The following is a 20,115-nucleotide window of genomic DNA, read 5'->3' as shown; positions in this document are numbered from 1 at the left end:
GCTGAGATTAGAACCTGGGACCCAGCAATGCAAACCACTGAGCAATCGCACTGTCCAATTTTTGTCTCTTTTTACATTCAAATCCAGATTCAAGCAGCTTGGGGCAATTTGCACCTAATAGAGATATAATCATAATGTATCTGTCCAGCAGAACATGATAACCAATATATTATAGTGGCATTAAAGAAAATGTATTATTAATTTGCAGTAAAGCTGGTAGTTACAGTATGTGTTTAGAGAAGAGTATACCAAATGCCATTCAATATAGCTAGAGCCTGCAATATTTACAATCATGTTCAGGACAAATTGATACATTTTCATTTTTTTATTCGCTTTCTGTCAGAATCACAGCCAATATGGAAGGAATACCGTCCATAGCAGAGCACAGCCTTTACTAATCTAGTCAAACATTTCTAAAGAACATTACCTTAAACAGGTGTAGCCCTGTTATGGGGGGGGGGGATGGGGCTAACCTGTAGGTAACAGAGAGGATCCTGGGCCTTCGCTATGTGGAAGAGTGAGGATACTAATAAAGTTGCAGGGCCTCCACCCAGGACAGGGTTTCTGTTAGCAGAGGGGCTCCCTTCCTGGGACATTAACCGGAAATATTAACAGTAATATAAAACAGCACCTGAGGAACCACTACACCCAGCATGCAACATTAACCATTGCAGTTAAATGAACACACAGGTTGGAGTATTTGTAAGCTTTATATCTCAAAACAGTAATACCAATATTTACAATGCATAAACCTCAATGAGTACACATAGCAGGGTCCTGAGGAGAATTGTGCACAGATATACCCGGGTAGTATATATACAGTTTATACCCACAAATACCTCCAGTACTGATCAGTGTCAGGATGAGTTGCAGAGGCCTCTGGAGTTGATTGTAGCAAAGATGTCCTGATGAGATGATCCTGAAACCAGCAGCAAGGAGATCCACCAACCGAGAATTGGGCTGTGTATGCTGTGATCCTGGATTGCAGGGATGCAGGCAAAGTTTCTGGAGTTCAGGAACAATCTATCTGCCCTACCACTTAGACCCTAGCAATCACACTAATCTGCCAATGTAACCGGACCTCTGCTACCTATGGGCCATCGGATGCCTAACCTATGCTAGATGTAACTAGACGGAGGGTGCAGATCAGCAAAGATAACTGAAAGGGCAGAGACAATATATATTTGTGTATATACACTGACTGTAGGGAAATCCCAAAGGGATCTCTGATAATAGATATCACATATACCCCATTAATACAGAGGGGAATAATCTCTGATAATAGATATCACATATACCCCATTAATACAGAGGGAAAGGAGGTCAAGAAGGCACACTAGGCCCGACTTTCTCTTTTGCTGATGGCTCCACCCCCCACCAGGAACGCCCCTGAAGGGAAATCCCTCTCCTCCGCAATGCATACAGAGGAGAGGGAATGTCCCCTTACCCTGGCGGCAAAAGTTTTAACGCCGGCCGTGGTAAATAGTGAATGGAAGCATAACAAGGAGGCACAAGAGCAGCGGGTTGCCGACCCCTTCCGGCAAGGAATAGGCTGCATCGACCAGGGGGGCGTTAGGCCGGAAGGTACTACTGGCTAGGCGGTATCCAGCCTAAAGGCTGGAGTTTGCTCACCCCTGGTCTAAAGGAATAAGGAAGGATTTTTTCTATTGGCGCAAATTGAACCATGCTTTATAAGGGTTTTTTTCCCCTCCTCTGAATTACCTATATCTATATGATTTATACGTTTTGTGAGAATGACATGTTATTTGTTTAGTGATGAGGGCTGAGAGAGCTCTGGAGCTTTAAAAGGTAAGATCTTGCATAAACCGAACTCTAAAAGAATGATTCATTTTTAGCAGTCCAATTGTCAAATGTTTGTGCATTTGTGTTACATTATTTCTATGTCTCATTTAGATATACTGCTAGTGTGTAGTATTCATGTCTGTAAATGAGATCACAGCACCACCTAGGGGACAAATAGGAGATTGACAAGCACCATTCAACCAATGTGGGTGTCACTCAGAGGGGAAGAAACTTCCCCCCCAGTGACATCATGATGCCAGAATCTGCCCACTCAAGCTCAGACCTGCGATGAAAGAGTGGGTCGGTTGTGTCCAGAGACATAACCCGCCCACTTCCCGGAGCCTGTGATCCGTATGGGGGACATGGTCCGCAGCTCTGGCCGGTGTGCCCTCCCAGCGCAGTATTTTTCCTGGCCCCGCTGGGCGACGCACCGGGCCAGAGCTGCCGACCATCGGTTGGCGACCACTGGTATAGATCAGTGTTTCTAAACCATCAGATTTCCATGGAACCTTAGGGTTTCTCCAGAGGTTACCAAGGATTCCTTGAACTATAAACAATTTGTGTCTCTCAGATCAGTCTAACTGACACCAATGTTCTTTGGCTATATGTAGGGTTACATTTTTCCCATTGTCCAGCAATGTAAGTGGCATTCTTCCTATTGACCACCATACTAATATACTGTGAGCTGCGTATATAGTAATTATATTGCGGGTTCTATGAAGACCTGAAAGTAATTTTAAGGGTTCCTCCATGTTAAAAAGATTTCAAAGGCCAGTTACAAATATGTCAATGGCAGATAGCATACAATACCAGCATGTGTGTGCACACAGTAGTGGGGTGTCAAAAGCCCCCCCCCCCCTCCCCCCACATCTCAAATACATTATAGTAGATTTATTGGCTTCCTTACCAAAAGTGGCCTAAGGCTGTGAGGGATAGTTACTGACATGACTTTGGACTCTGTAAAGTGCTGTCTGATATGTCTTCACTATCACACTTGCCAGTAATATGGATACGCTCCATTTATAACAGACAATACACAATTTAATGGCAGGTAACATAGACATTATATATTGAGCTCCAGAAGACAAACAAAGGTAGAAAAATTAATCCAGGAGTTTAGGTTTAAGGTTGTGTACAGTGTACAGCACATTTTGTTGTCTTTCCATCACTTCTTCCCCTCAAGGTATAAAGCTACCCTTTACCTGCAAAAGGATTAAATCCTCATCTATCCATATAGGTAACATGTATATTGAAGGAAAAAATCTGGCAATTTGAAATCCAACTGGATATTGTGTGTGCTTGAACTCTGAAGATAATAAAAAGTCATGCTTGGTTGAACCTGTAACTAATTATGAACACGCTGTCCCTCATTTTTCTTCTTTGTAAAACTCATCAAACAGAAGTTTTGTTTTAGTGGATTTGATAAACATGCCACGGACCATGTCACCTGTAAGGATTGTAGGCTCAGGGTGGTGGGCAGGTTGTGTCTCTGCGATCGGAGATTGGGTGGGATCTGGCATCATGATATCACTATTGGGGAAGTTTCTGTTGAGTGACGCACAGCTCCCCGCACATGGGCAGTCTGGAGCCTGTAAGTTTAGTGGTCCGTAGATCCAAAAAGGTTGGTGACCACTGTTCTAAAGAGTGGTGAGAAGGGAGATATTTGTCCACCATCTGGTATCATTTTACCACCATGACTTTTCATGACTTTTCATCTTGTATTTTGATTGTTCCCTCCTCTTTAAAAGTGAAGAACTGGAAATGGCTCATTAGCAAAATTTCTAATAAATTGGAAAACCACATTGTTGGATAAGGTGGTTGTATTTAAACCTTGTCCCAATATATAGCTATATAGCTTGTAAATATCAGGACACCTGTGGCTACCCTAAGGTTTGCCATAAGAACAGATCAATTGCCAGTCATGTTTGACTATTTCATTTCTAGGTTCTTCTACAATGTTTTGCCTACCATTTTCTATGATCATGTACGCAATCAGACTTAAACCTCCACCTGAACCTCATAATGAAATTGTTGCTCAGATCAATCATATGGTTTGCAAATATTGGTTGTGTAAAACTAACTTTGTAAAAACACTTAAATGCCTGGTCAGTGAGTGATCAAAAATTAGTGATGCAGACCACACAAGGCACAAATATCTGACCTCAAAGGNNTAATAAATTGGAAAACCACATTGTTGGATAAGGTGGTTGTATTAAAACCTTGTCCCAAGATATAGCTATATAGCTTGTAAATATCAGGACACCTGTGGCTACCCCAAGGTTTGCCATAAGAACAGATCAATTGCCAGTCACGTTTGACTATTTCATTTCTAGGTTCTTCTACAATGTTTTGCCTACCATTTTCTATGATCATGTACGCAATCAGACTTAAACCTCCACCCGAACCTCATAATGAAATTGTTGCTCAGATCAATCATATGGTTTGCAAATATTGGTTGTGTAAAACTAACTTTGTAAAAACACTTAAATGCCTGGTCAGTGAGTGATCAAAAATTAGTGATGCAGACCACACAAGGCACAAATATTTGACCTCAAAGGCTCTAAAGTATTATATAAGTGTCAAAGAAATTCATTGCTGGATTGTATAGATTTCTTTTCACTTCCTTTTCTGTAGATTCAACAAAAAGTAAGAGGATATTTTTTTCAGTGTGAGGAAAATCACGTGTTCCTTGTTATGAGACAAGTGTCCCCATGGGAAGATATTTCTTCTATTCCTGTACTGTTGGTAATACAATTTTTGGATTTACCCTCACTCCTATTTCCAGTGACATTGGTGACCAAGACAGATTGACAGAGTGAATCCCCCTAACAAGGACGCAGACAACAATAAAAAATGAACATTAGCTTTTAATTCCCATCGCTGTATCTAAATCTTAAAAAAAATCTGTTATTCTTTAATCTAGCTCTGCTTTAAACTATGGCAGAAGATTTTTGAACTGTGTAATCCCTACAAAAGGACCTTTGAAATCCAGGATACTTTCACAGTGCTAACCTTGCATAAAGTTAATATCGTTGCATTGATAATTGTTTTCAATGTGCCTTAAATCATAAGTGTATATTACATGCTTTTCAATTGCATGAAAATATTGCATTTTACTGCATCTGAATAATCTTTCTCTAAAAAGGATTTTTTTGCAGATTTTAATGAGCCGTACTATGCGCAACTAGGGAATGTATCTTGGTTGCCACATTTGCTACACTGTGTGGCCAAATATATACATTTTCTGTGGGTATACATATGTATCAGATAATAAATAATATATATGAGCTGACAACAACAGTTAAAACAACCTTTTATTTTACCAGAGTGAAAATTGAACATTATATTTAAAAGGTTTAAAAACATGTGGACTTTGGAGAAAATGATTCGGGAGCACCGGTACAACCTTAAACAGGCCAAGCCATTACGGCATACTAAACACTTTATGTATACGTGTAATATATGAGCTGATGTATAACTGACATTATAGACCTGGTGCCAGATTTATAAATCAGGACTGAATCCCAAAGGCACAGAAAATCTGGCACCCTAAACAACATATGTCACATAGTCCTGCTGTGCTGGGAAAAGAAGAAAAACCCATAAATTCTGAAATAAATGTGCTGTAAAGGGGTGTACAATGCAGATCATCATTTAGGTATTTAAACCAAGAAAACAGCTGTTTTAACAATTTTAAAACATTTCTCAAATATATATAATAATATTTTTGGTGTGTTAAAGATTTTTCATAAAAAAAATTATAAAATGGTAAAATTAATAATATTTGTACTAATTATATGAAAATATAATTAAAAATGATAAAAATGATAAAATTAATAATATTTGTACTAATTATATGAAATTTATTAACAAAATTTGGATGTCATATATGTTATATATACACGTTTGCATGTTCACAGTTAAATCATTGGATGACCTTTTTGCACTCAAGGTCTGAGGAAGCAACGTGAAACGGGTAGTATATAATGAGCAGAGTGTTTTAAACTGATTACTCCACAAAAATTATGCCTTACACACCCAAACATCCCTTCTTAAGAATTTTACTACAAATATGAATAATCTGCAATACAATTAGGAATGAAAAATAATTTTTGCGATAATCATAAAACAATAAATACCACTACATGAACATTACAAAAACTTGGTCACTTCATTATAATAATATAATTTAATTTGGAGTAGTATGACCATCTGGATGAAAATTAAATACAGGTAGTCCTCGGGTTAAGGACATCAGACACTTCTAGATATGAAAACATACAGCAACAATACAAACATACCAAAGCTAACAGTCCTGAAACCCTAGGTAAGGCATATAACAATCATTTACACAAATACTTGTTACTTTAATATAGGTAACTCAGTTCCAAACTGTTTGCTTGGTCAAAACACATTCATCTCACTACTTCTCTGTTGTTATAAATCATTGTACCCCTGTTTTGTTTGGGGCGGTTGAGATGGTGGTGGTGAGGAGATCCTTCAACAGGCACTGGAACAAGTTGAAGAGTATTTTGTCTCTAAAGAAGTCAGTGATGTGAACCTGGAACCCCAAGGTTTACCCAGCCCCCACTTTCCGTTAACTTGTAAATTGGTCTATAGACAACAGGGGTGTATTCTCAAAAAAAAAGGGGGGGGGGCACGGATGTGCCCACCCCACTACACCCCTGCCTGTGTTACTCAAAGGGGAAGACACCTCCCCCAGAGTGACATCATGATACCAGAACTCAAAGTCTGAGACTGCAATTGGAAAGTTGGTTGGTTGTTTTCAGAGAGACAACCTGCCCACCACCAGATGCCTGCGATCCATACAGGGGACACACTGTGGCTGGTGTGGCCCCCCAGCGCGGTCCTTCTCAGCGGGTGAGAGGAGCTGGACGGTCCAGAGCCGCAGACCACATAAGACTTTAAAAAAAAATGAGTGGTGTGCCCACTCCTTAAAAAAGTGAGGGCACGGCGTTCCCACCATTGCCCACCCCACAACACCCCTGATGGACAATCTGGACAAACTAGTCCCATTTCTATATAAATAAAAAAAAAATTACTGAAAATGACCATAGCAGCACCCTATTAATAAAAAAAAAATCCTGATTAGGTACTTCAATTGCTTTGATTAGCAAAACCGCACTAGTCATATCCTGTCTCCTACATATTGAGTTTGCTGTATTTATAAATCTTGCACCCATCAATATTAAAACTATATTCCTTGGCCACCTAGTGGCCAATTATCAAAAGTGCACAGTAGTCACAATAGTAAATGCTTTATCTTCTAACAAATAAATCTCAGCTGAATTGGCAAGTGAATAATTTACAAATACATCCAAATGAGTGAACATAACTGTGCTTTTTATGGAATATTTAACAGACCAAACAGGGTAAATAAAAAAGCTTCATTGTTCGGTTTTACAACCATGGTTTGGTGGACTGACTTTGGCCCTCTGTATTAATGGGGTATATGTGATATCTGTTATCAGAGATTATTACCCTCTGTATTCATGGGGTATATGTGATATCTGTTATCAGAGATAATTGCCTCTGTATTAATGGGGTATATGTGATATCTGTTATCAGAGATTATTACCCCCTGTATTAATGGGGTAAATGTGATATCTGTTATCAGAGATTATTACCCCCTGTATTAATGGGGTATATGTGATATCTGTTATCAGAGATAATTACCTCTGTATTCATGGGGTATATGTGATATCTGTTATCAGAGATTACTTCCCTCTGTATTAATGGGGTATATGTGATATCTGTTATCAGAGATCCCTTTGGGATTTCCCTACAGTCAGTGTATATACACAAATATATATTTGCTCTGCCCTTTCAGTTATCTTTGCTGATCTGCACCCTCTGTCTAGTTACATCTAGCATAGGTTAGGCATCCGATGGCCCATAGGTAGCAGAGGTCCAGTTGGCAGATTAGTGTGATTGCTAGGGTCTAAGTGGTAGCGCAGATAGATTGTTCCTGAACTCCAGAGACTTTGCCTGCATCCCTGCAATCCAGGATCACAGCATACACAGCCCAATTCTCGGTTGGAGGATTTCCTTGCTGCTGTTTTCAGGATCATCTCATCAGGACATCTTTGCTACAATCAACTCCAGAGGCCTCTGCAACTCATCCTGACACTGATCAGTACTGGAGGTATTTGTGGGTATAAACTGTATATATACCCGGGTATATCTGTGCACAATTCTCCTCAGGACCCTGCTATGTGTACTCATTGAGGTTTATGCATTGTAAATATTGGTATTACTATTTTGAGATATAAAGCTTACAAATACTCCAACCTGTGTGTTCATTTAGCTGCAATGGTTATTGTTGTATGCTGGGTGTAGTGGTTCCTCAGGTGCTGTTTTATATTACAGTTATTATTTCTGGTTAATGTCCCAGGAAGGGAGCCCCTCTGCTAACAGAGACCCTGTCCTGGGTGGAGGCCCTGCAACTTTATTATTATCCTCACTCTTCCACATAGCGAAAGCCCAGGATCCTCTCTGTTACCTACAGGTTAGCGCCATAGCCTGGTTTGTGAGGGTAATTTTCCCTCTGCTGGACAGATACATTATGATTATATCTCTCTTAGGTGCAAATTGCCCCAAGCTGCTTGAATCTGGATTTGAATGTAAAACGAGACAAAAATTGGACAGTGCGATCGCTCAGTGGTTAGCACACTGGCCTTTGCATTGCTGGGTCCCAGGTTCTAATCTCAGCCAAGACACTATCTGCATGGAGTTTGTAGGTTCTCCCCATATATGCATAGGTTTCTTCTGGGTACTCTGGTTTCCTCCTACATTCCAAAAACATGCAGTTAGGTTAATTAGTATCCCCCCAAAATTGACCTTAGACTGGGGTAAAGATATATGCGTAGGAAGCAAAGTAGAAGGAAGTTTATCCTCTCAAGAAAGTGAAAGTCAGGGAGTTGCTGTTACTTTTATTGCAAAGTACACAAGACCCATAGTCACAAGTGACTGAAGTAGAAAAGTGAATCACAACCACATGGACTGATACATTACATTTCCTGTCATGCTACACTCACTATAGACTCATGAAAACTCAAAATTATGGAAGGAGATTTGCCTCCCCTAAGGTAAAAGTTTTTTCCATGCTGCCTGTCTATCATTTACATGATTACACATAGTATAGATTATAGTCTCTCTGCTCCCATGTTTCAGTGCGGGCATTGCCCGGAGACCAGTACTGTAAAGTAGAAGAAGGTGGTGGGAAACAACGGAAAGATGAATATAAGTTGCTGGAAAGAAAAACAACATTGAGTGACCCAACTTAATTGCCTTGTGTAGCTAGGGTACAGGTCACTTTAAAGTGCAAAAAGCAACTATATGTATGTGAAAAGTTACCAGTTTTTCCTGTTATTCTGTGCTATTCGTTGTGCTTTTCACAATATACTGTGCCATGTTTTTCTGTAGTATTCCCTTTGAATGACAAAGCACATTATTCTGATTCTGACTGGAGCACCTGCCTGTTGGAGATGGAAATCTGCCCATAAGGCTATGTCAATTTGATCTTTCCATGTTTAATTGGTAAAATTCATACAAAATGCTAAAATGGACAGCACGGTTCTCTCAGTTGTTAGCACTCTTTGCAGCACTAGGTCCCAGGTTCGCATCCTGGCCAGGACACGATCTGCATGGAGCTTGCAGGTTCTCCCTGTCTTTGCATGGGTTTTCTCCGTGTATCCCAAAATTGAGCTTACACTGTATTAAAGATATATGACTGAGATAAGTAAATCAGATTATATTGATGTATATTATATCAAAACCATTAGTTTAGAAATGATAGATTAGGCAAGAAAGCAAAAAGTGATATTGGTTTAAGATATACAGATACAGATTACACGGCTTCCTTATTATGTCATATTTTAACTATGCAGGTGTCAGTATAGATATATCACAATACTGTTTTTTGATGACCTGCAGAGGCTCCAATCTCATATTGAGGAGAGTATGCCACGGAATTGGAGTTATTGGTGTTTTGGTAAAGGAAGTTTTTAGGGAGGTGTTTTTAGTGATTTAGCCTGCAGCAATGGACATTAGGGATGAAGGAGAATGGTCTGGCATTCCAGGAAAAATTTAATCGCACTTAACGATGGTTCAGCGAAATTTCAGCGAACCAATTTTGCGAAACCATCGGAAGATCGAGAAAAATATAACTGTTTGCGATCACCGTGGCACTAGAGGTTAACTAACCTCTATTGCTTGGGATTGCACACTGTTCTCAATGAATGCAGCCATGGCCGCATTCATTGAGAAGATCCCCAGGCACTAGAGGTTAGTTAACCTCTAGGCAGTGGAACTGCAGAAGAACTCTCAATCATTCTTGCAGCTCTGGGAATCCTGTTTGCGATCCCTGGCACTAGAGGTTAAATGAGGACAAGTATCCCCATTCAAAACCTCTAGTGCTCCCTGATTGGCTGAGGAAAGCTTTCCTTAGCCAAGCAGAGAGCACTAGAGGTTTTGAATGGGGAAACTTGTAACCCATTTAACTTCTAGTGCCAGGGATACCACACTTTGCTGCATACTTTTTAAATTCAAGCTTGATCGGCAACATTACATCAAACATTCTCGCTTATAATTTTGATAAGCGAGAACAACTGAATTCGCCGTGGGATCGAGTTTCAAAAACACGCTCGCTCATCCCTTTAGGACATCAAAGAAGAAATAATTTCACCATTCCCGAAAACCTATAAGAGGTTTTCTAATTTGCAAAAAACTAAAAGAATTTATTTTTTATCCACATGTACCTTTCAATTGAATTGCAAGATGGCTTAGAGAATAAGCTGATAACATTTATATTAAGCTGTAAATTATATATTGATTGTATTCTTATGCATGTCTCGTTTTCTAGATCTTGTTCTTTGAGGATGCTCAACAACAAACAAAATTGGCTCAGAAGTGGGCATTTGATGAAAGCATGATTGAAGAACTGGGCAAAAAGTAGGTTACACATATTGAATTGGATTGACTTTGATTGAAATATTGTAATGACTGCAGCATTTTATTGCATCAGGTTGGATGATTTATTTACAGGCCTGGCCTGACCTACTTTTCTGTAAATGCTCTAATGGCATTGATAACTTTTGTGGACCGGGCCAAATGTAGACATCAGGCTGCCATCAGTGCCCTTTTGTATGAACTTTTGTCATGTGATTATTTTTAATAGAAAAAGTAGCTAGAATGGTTTTGGTGGTGACACTTGCTCTTTTTTTCATATATGGGCCCACTTTAGGACTGTATAAGCCATTAAAAATAAAAAAGATGGTTCAAAATTACTATAAAGAGCTTTCTGAATCATCTCAACACACCGTGCACCCACATGTAGTTTTCTTGCTGTGTTTATCCACAAATAGAAACAAAATGGAAAAGGCAACTTTATTAAAATTTGTAAACTTTTATACTTAAAACCTGTACTGACCCCTCTAATCTTGCTGCCCTTACTGCTGGTCTGTAAAAATTCCTTAACCACCTGAGCGTTACACTGAGGTCTAGATTTCTGTACCAAAAGTGATCCACTGTTTTTCATGAAATTTTTTTTTTAAATTGTAGACAAAATTACGGGGTTAACCATCCTAGCCATTTTTTTTTGCCCGTACGAAGGTCGGGCATACCGGCTAGGTGGTTAAGCCAATTCAATGCTGTACACTTCCTGTTCTGAAGACAAAGTGTACATGACAAAAACTGTTCTCAATAGTACATTATGGAATTTATTATTTATTACCTTGTGACCTGACAGAAAGCATTGGTGAAAAAATGCTAGCTCAATCACCCAGCACAGAAACGGCAATTGTCGTGTACATTACATTACAGATTATATTACCTTTGGTCAACAAGATATATGTAGGTTGCGTATGTAAGCATTTTTTTATAGACCTCGTCACACCACATCAAATTGTGAGCATATTGTATGACATATAAAATACACTTTTATTTCCCAATTTGGCAGTCGAATATTATTATATGCTTATTTAATAAAATATTTATTTACAGATTAGGTTCTGAGTGTTTTTTTTTTTCAATACATTTATTCAGTATTTGTATCATGCAATTTTGTGGGTGAATTTTGAATGTCAGTCAGTATTGGTGCTGGTGGTTAATGCTGAAAACCTAAGAACTTGTTATCTAAGGTCATACAGGTTGAATGTTGCATCATGTATGTTCATGGGTTCAGAACATTTTTCAAATTCCACAGGTTTTCGCACACATGTCAACACCCAAATCCAAATTGCTATATCTTGGTTGTTTTTATTGGGCTTCTGTAAGAACCAGATCACCAGACCTGCAGAAAAAAATGATATATATATATATATATATATATATATATATATATATATATATATATATATATATATATATATATATATATATATATATATATATATATATATATATATATATATATATATATATTCTCAGTTCAATGGGAACTTTTAGATTAACTTTTCAGATTACCTCTTTTCTTCTACAATATATGTCTCCAGTTGAATAATTGCCAGCATATAATTTTATACATTTGGCATTGAACTCCAGACAGAATTTAAAGACACACATTATTGCAACTAAGTATTCCTTTAAATCATTAAGAAATGGTAGGGGCAGGGGAATAGATTTTAAATTGCATTTTATTTTGTAATTGGAATAGGTGTTTTTTTATATTATTTTCTTATTAAACTTCTGTAGACTTATGTGTAAAATATATTTTGTCCATAGTGAATTCTTCATGCCTGGAATGGTTGATACCCACATCCATGCACCTCAGTATTCATTCATTGGAACAGGAATGGAAAGACCTCTTTTGGAATGGTTGGAGCATACTACATTCCCAATTGAAGATACATATGGAGACCTGGGGACAGCTAGTAATGTGTACAATTCAGTTGTTGTAAGGTTTTTTATATTTTGTTATGTATATAAACAGCATAAGATAGACTAAGGTAGTTGTTATAATGGGATACACAAGTAACATTACCTTTATTTTGATGTGTGTCTGTTTTAAGAGCCATGAAATGCCTTAAAATACATACCTGTGTTGCATTTTGATTTGTTTCAAATTTTAGTATTTGCTGCAGTATGTCTTTAAAATTATTCAGTTTAGATAAGAATGTAAGCATGCTTATAAGCTTGATGCAGTTTCTGACACATCTATCAAAGCATAAAGCAAGAATTGAAGTAGATATTTATTTATTCTCTCTAGTTTTGTAGTACAACTAGTATTGTGGAGCTGCAGAACTTTTTGAAGTTTTGTGTAAATTACACATTGACAATACTCAAAGCTCGTTGCACACTCACACAAGATTACCCAGTGCCAGCACTATACAAGGGCTTCTCGTGGCTCCACTTATCAATGAGTAAATCTTTTACACAATCATGTTCATTGATGGAAAAAAATGTAAATCCTTAGAAACCAATTGAACTAGTCATAATAATGTCTTCTGTTAGAGACAGCTTTTTCTCTGGACACAACCCGCCCATTTTCCTATTGCAGGCTTAGACTGGGTATGGGGGCTGGTTCTGGCTTTATGATGTCACTCTGGGGGACATTTCCTCCCCTTTGAGTGACACACGGCTCTCTGCACATGCGTGGTCTGGAGCTGGTAAATTAGGTGATCCATGGGTCCCAAAAGGTTGGCGACCACTAACCTATAGCAAGCTCCTGCTCAGCCCTAGAAGGCTAGTTGCACCACCCCATTACACGGTTACTCCCAGGACCTCTGTGCACAAAATATGGCATCTAGGAAGGACTGACAGTGGACCAGGAGCCCACAAAAGCAGGTTAGGGGACACAATAGGAAGTCAGAGAGTGCAGGGTCAATAACCAGGTGATTCACAGATAATGCAGTACAAGAGAGTACAGGAAATGGAGGCAAATCAAGGAAACAGATCCAGATGTTATACACAGATACCAAAGAATGTATGCAAAGGTAAACCAAAGCATAGTCGGGGTCACTGGCAAAGGTTGGTCCAGTCAACAAACAATCACAGGGTAAGGAAACGGGCAGAGTCAGAAAGAGGAAATCCAACAGATACCACACCACTAGCAAGTCAGGCGGAATAAATGCTACAACAGGCAACTGGTGCCTAGAAGCTGTGAAGTTATTAAAAGTTAGTACTTAATGACAGGGCAAGATCATAGCCAGGAACTAATGTGTTCATTGGCTGTGCCACATACTCCCCTTAGCTGCACACAATCTTAATGTAGAGATAGACACATTCACAGCTAAAGGGAAAATGGGGATGCTGCAGGCTTCAGAGCAGAGGACAGACCACAAACTGCTTGATCTCCTTTGCTGCAGCAATCAATCATTACAATTACATCTTTAAACAATAGTAGAGATGTTAGATTCAAACAAATAAAGTTACTCAGCCTACTAAGAGTTGTGTAATGATCATGTCAGTGGGTACCCTGGTGGTGCCCTCTAGAACAGGAACAAGTGTACAAGAAATAAAGTTTAAAAAAATAGAAAAATGTGTTATTAAACTTGTTCTAAAGTTCTATACGGTATATTTACTCACTTGGTTTGCCTACCTCAATGTCAGGCCCCTAAGTACTTACCATAACCATATTTCATTTGAATGCAGTTCCTTTATTCTAATCTGATGGTCAGTTTTGTTTTATTTATTTTTTCTTTCTGTCTTTTTATTTTTTCTGTTTTGTATTAGAGAAGAACACTTAAAAATGGCACAACAACTGCTTGCTACTTTGCAACTATTCATACAGATGCTTCTATTGTATTGGCTGACATTGCAAGTAAGAACAACTTACCTAAACCATAAACTCTATTTAGAAGCAGTTAGCAAAAAATATTTTTAAGCAAATAGCACAGTGGGATCAGCAATGTTTTTCCCTGGTTATGATAGTAGCTCACCACCCACAAATTTAGTTGCAATTTAATATGCTTTATATATCAAGAAGTGTCAGTCTGATAACAAACACCACTACTTTGTGATTTTCTTTTATAGGTCATTATGGTCAGAGAGCATTTATTGGGAAAATTTGCATGGATAGCAATAACACATACCCCCAATATAAGGAGAGCACTGAAGAATCCATAAAGGAAACCCAAAGGTAATTTTAATATACTACATGCTGAAATCAGTTAAACCCAAAACGTAGGGGGTCATTTTGTTACCTTTAAAGCTGAACATTGGGTAAAGAACTAAATACATATATGGAAACTAGTTTACCTGCCAAAGGATTTGTATTTCAGTATGTTCATTCTGGAATTGTATACAGTTCTAACACAGGACAGCCAGCTTGGATACCTGATTTTTCTGCACTGCAGTATTTTATTAGGTTTGATCGCCTCCTCCAGTCTTCGACTGGACAGTGTTAAATGTTAGATTGTCAAAAATGACATACAGTATTCTTGTTCACATGTTTTTAAAAAAAAAAACACCTGTCAGCATTGGTATTACCTGTCGTATGTGAGGCTCCTATTCAGCACTGGTTATCGTCAAAAGAGTGCTAATTAGTTTACTTTGCACTGTATTGATACCTTGACCTGATTACCACAACCATAGATGGACCTGAATTGTGTATTATTGTTTTCTAGATTTGTTGAAGCCCTGAACAAGAAAAAAGTGAGTATAACTTTTTAAAATCATATATTTGTATATCACCTATATATGTCATCATATTTTTCAATATATATTTATGGCAATGCAAATAATGTTTGGGAATCATGTGCGTTAATGATGATATTTTTATTATTCTTATTTTAGCACTTGATATATTCCCATGGAAACATCTTTTTTACTGCAGAATTACTAGCATGCTCCAATAATTTATTAGGGAAAATTACTTTAAAAGAGAGAACAGACAGTAAAGTAGATTTACATTTATTACTTCCAGTCTTCCCAAAATAGAAGTAGTTGATACCAGAGAACAGTTCAGTGAATAAATCAATAAGCGTGTTTTGTACTGCAAATTTTTAATGTTTTTTCTTTTTATAACCTTTACACATAGTTACACTTTTTAAGTAATTTTTGTGATTTTGAATGCTTTTAACTTAATCAGCCATAGTATATTGTAGGACTGATATATTCAGTCCTACAATATTCAGACTATATGTCTTAGTCCACTCCTATCAGATTTTGTTCTTTACAGACCATCACTTGTAAATATATATTCATCTAATTATTCTGATATTGACTTTTACAGTATGATAGAGTAAAACCTATTGTAACTCCGCGGTTTGCAGTAACCTGCAGTGAAAAGTTGCTGAATGAACTTGGGAATTTAGCTGAGGAGCACCAACTGCATATTCAGGTATTTAATTTCTTATCACAGTCAAAAAGACCTAAATGTTTTAAGTGATTTTTAATTTTTAACAAATTTGTGTTTTAGTTCCTATTGATAACTGCTTCCACTTAACCCTAACTTCTGTAAAGTGATTCATTGCAACTGTATATTTAGATACAGATTTCCTAATTTGTCCTCTTATTGTATCAGATTGATTGCCTATTCGTAAGATACTTTCCTATATTTCTAGGAAAGTGGTTATAGGTGCAAATAAACTTAATAGATGCATATGTGCTATATTGCTTAAGGGAACACAAAAATAAGCTAGCCCTTACTTTGCTTTTCCTAAGCACTATGGCTTTTATAACCGAATCATCTCACAAGTAGTATGAGAACAAGTTGGCCCCCACAAAAAAAAATTTCAGCAATATTATCAAGTCTCCCCAACAAACCCCTGAGGAAGCCTTATTAGGCAAAACTTTCCAGGCTGGGCACACGGGAAACCATTCATTCTTAAAGTTCTTGGGTTACCACCTTTGGTGTAAACAACCTTTTTAACACAAATATTTATGAGATCTTGCTGACCAAAATATTTAGGTTGAATGAAGATAGATCAAATGGTGCCCTGGAAAATATCCTTCCAGACCTAGACCAGGATATCAGTGAGCTCTTGGACAGAATATGGTATATAATTTACTAAATTTATTGAATATCCAAATCAAGGAATTTCTATTGGGAAACATGAAGGCCACTGTGACCATATGTACATTGTCCTGCACCAGGAAGAACTCTTTACTGCACCATTGTAAGGTCTGGCAGTAGGTCTGAGGAATTTTAATTCCAGGTACCTAACAGCAGTCAGAGTATCATTAGCTAGGCCTGTGCAGCCACCAGATATTCCACCACCCCTCAAACCATTAGAAATACACTGCCAAACTGGCCATGCTGGACGATGTTGCAGGCAGCATGAAATTACACAGCATCACTACACCATCCCCATACTCTCCCACGTCTGCTATAGGTGCCATTTTTAACCTGCTCATATCTATTAAAAGAATGGGGCTCTAATGGGGTTTGCTAGTGTTCTTTGGAAAATGCCTCCCTTGGCCCTTTCCAGCTCTCCTTGACACAGAAAACATTCTTGTGATGACACAAATGGATGTATCATGCTGAAGGATCTGGACTACTAGGTGCCGCAGGTGCCACTTTATGCTACTATACAATACCAGTAGTGATAAGAGCACTAACAAATGTAAGAGTGATGAAAAATTAAGAATAAGACGATAGAAATGGTATGTGGTAAAACCATTCTTTCTATGATGTTTGGCTTCATATTGCCACTTCTTTCCACCTGTTCTTGCTTCTATTTTTAGTAAAGAAGGTAAAATTGATTCACAATCACTTATGCAACCTAAATGGAAAAACTGAAATCTCAGATGTGTATAGTACTACACACACTAACGAAAGTATACAATACAATGTAGTATGAGTCTAAAATATGATACAGTATCAAGCTTACAGCAGTCCTTCATCTGACATAAGACACATCTGAGCCTTTGACCTCTGGATGAGAAATAATAATATAATATTATTTACAGGTAGACTTTCATATTGTTGGAGATGTTCTCTTTTTTCAATGATATTAAATATAATTCATCTCCCTTGAGCACATGGTAGCAATCTGTATGGCCAGATAGAAGTTTTAGCCTGTTTTGGGGTATAAGGTTTATTCATTGTAAATAATTTGGAATGGATGGCTGCAGTGTGAGAACACACATGGATCACAAGCGTTTCTACTATTGTTCTATGTATTGCCTTGTGCTCTTGGTGGAACTGGCGGTCTGTTCTCATTGCCCTATATATTATATATATCTGTCAGTAGGCGCTCTCTGGGCTTACGATCTCATGCGATACCCCACCACAGGAGGTTGCACGCAGCCTGTTCCCTCCGGCAGCTGCGCCTGCGGTAGCACTGGGGTTTCAGTATCAGTGCCTTGAGGGTTGCAGCATCCATGTAGCAGGGGTTTCCCTTGGCATCCTCTGCAGTAGACGGCCTCTCTGCTCCCTGTGGGATGTGCTTGGTATAGCATCTGCTGGGTTTACCTGTGTTAGAGTGTTTTTGAGCATTTCTCTGTTACTGACCTGTGCCTGTTCCTGACTATCCATTGAACTCTGCTTGTGACCTCGACTCTGTTTTTGCCTTTCCCTTTGTACTTGGACTGATATTCTGTGTTTTTAGATATCTAGATATTTTGTATTCTGTACTGTGGGCATTGGATCAACTGCCGGCCTATTTCCAGACACCATCCCTTGCACAGCAAGTCCTGGGGGCAACTGAGTCTCCTGAGGCTGAGCGGGGGCTGCTATAGGTGAAGACTGCGGTGATAGTTTGGAGGACTGGTGTCTGGGGAATACTGGTACTGACCTTGGCCTTACAACATCTATGTATACCATATCTCATTCGATCTCATGAGGAAGCATCTTTTGTCTGTGAAATGAGTCGAGGAAGAAATTAGATTTGTATTAGATAACTTAGGTGTTTTTTATTGCTTATGCTTTGATCAATTATTGTTTTAGTATTGTTACAATAAATTATTGGTTTTAATATATTTGTGACAATTTCAGTTGCCCATTAGGTCCCTATTTGATGTTATTTGTTGGTACTTTACCTTGGGATGTGGCAGCACTCTTTAACAGATATAAGCATGTTGGACATTCAGTGTTTTTCATTTAATTATTCTCAGAATTTCTTTTGTTGATAATTGGTGGAAGTAACACATCTAGCAAAACATTATTTAAATAAAAGTCATAGCATCATTATATACTTTCACATTATTCCCTTGTTTTCAGAGCCACATAAGTGAGTCACTTGCAGAGATTAAAGAGGTGTTAAACCAATTTCCTAACTACAAGAATTACACTGATGTATATGACCGAAATAAGCTTCTGACAGACAAAGTGAGTCATTAAAATTTCATTATTTGTAGAAAATATCAGTTTTAATGTATGCCTGGTTAAAATAAAAAAATTCACAAAAACTTATCTCCAGTGCGTCTTTAATGCATGTACATGTACCCAATTTTCTTTTCAAAATGATTGAAAGTGAAGAATACCTGTTTATCATGACAAAAATATGTTTGTATTTATTTTATTAATAGTGGATAATTATAGTTGATTTACAGAAAGTTGATACCAACTGTTTGCTTTGTCAGTTTGTCTTGCATGAGCGACAAAAATATTACAACACAGTCATTTGGAATAATGATCTTTTTGATAAAAAGTGAAACGTTTAGAAATTTTTTGAGCAGTTCAATAAACAAAAATAACTGTCTTCATCAAAAGAAGTAGACACTCCTGGTAGAAATTGCTATGAAATTTGACCAAACTGATTTTAGTTAGGTTGAACAATCATTTTCAAATGAAAGAACTTGAAGATGATAACATTTTCTGTATGATTAATAACTTGTTTTTCATTAAACTAAAATTTCCAATCTTTTAGCATGGTGCTATGTTAGTCTCTATTTGTTGTGGTGCTGTTCATGTGATCAGCTGTGATGCCAGCTATTTCAGGTTTTAAATATTTGAATGATAGGCAACATACCACCCTGACAGCTTAGTAGTTATCACAACAGACATGGCCTAAATGTTACTGTTTTGGGAAACAGGTAAACCTTTGAGTTCATACCACTATGGTGAGCTTAACTTCCTATACAGGAAGGCCTGGAGCATACGAGTGAAATGAGTATTAGTGCAAGGCCGGCATGACTCAGCAGACAGGGGGAAACGAAGAGGGTTTGTGATTAGGTAATGGCACGTGCTGGAGGAAGAGGAAAGGGGAGGGGGGGAGAGACATGCACGAGGGAAGGATAGGAGGGGTTAATAGGAGATAAAAAGGTCAGAAAGAGGAGTCAAAGACTGTTTTTCACATGGGACAGCTATAAGGAAAAGGTTTTCCCGCCCTCCCTCCCTAATGATGCTCCGTTTGGGGCTTTCTATGAGTAGAGGGCTGTTGGGACGGTTGAGGTCCTCGGGGGGAG

The 20,115-nt window shown here is 38.1% G+C and overlaps 1 protein-coding gene across 1 annotated transcript in view; it reads left to right on the top strand.

The window, feature by feature from the left end:
• The window catches only part of GDA (guanine deaminase), a 64,176-nt gene that overhangs the window by 28,964 nt on the left and 15,097 nt on the right, over positions 1-20,115 (top strand). The window contains exons 2-8 of the mRNA XM_072404157.1: positions 10,688-10,776; positions 12,547-12,718; positions 14,497-14,584; positions 14,797-14,902; positions 15,390-15,417; positions 15,998-16,105; positions 18,929-19,036. Coding sequence (XP_072260258.1) covers positions 10,688-10,776; positions 12,547-12,718; positions 14,497-14,584; positions 14,797-14,902; positions 15,390-15,417; positions 15,998-16,105; positions 18,929-19,036 — 699 coding nt within the window. The remainder of the gene's footprint in view (positions 1-10,687; positions 10,777-12,546; positions 12,719-14,496; positions 14,585-14,796; positions 14,903-15,389; positions 15,418-15,997; positions 16,106-18,928; positions 19,037-20,115) is intronic.

Source organism: Pyxicephalus adspersus, chromosome 3 (assembly GCF_032062135.1).
Source record: "Pyxicephalus adspersus chromosome 3, UCB_Pads_2.0, whole genome shotgun sequence".
NCBI lineage: Eukaryota > Metazoa > Chordata > Amphibia > Anura > Pyxicephalidae > Pyxicephalus > Pyxicephalus adspersus.
The sequence above is the reverse complement of the archived record's forward strand: the minus strand, read 5'-3'. Positions and strand labels throughout refer to the sequence as shown.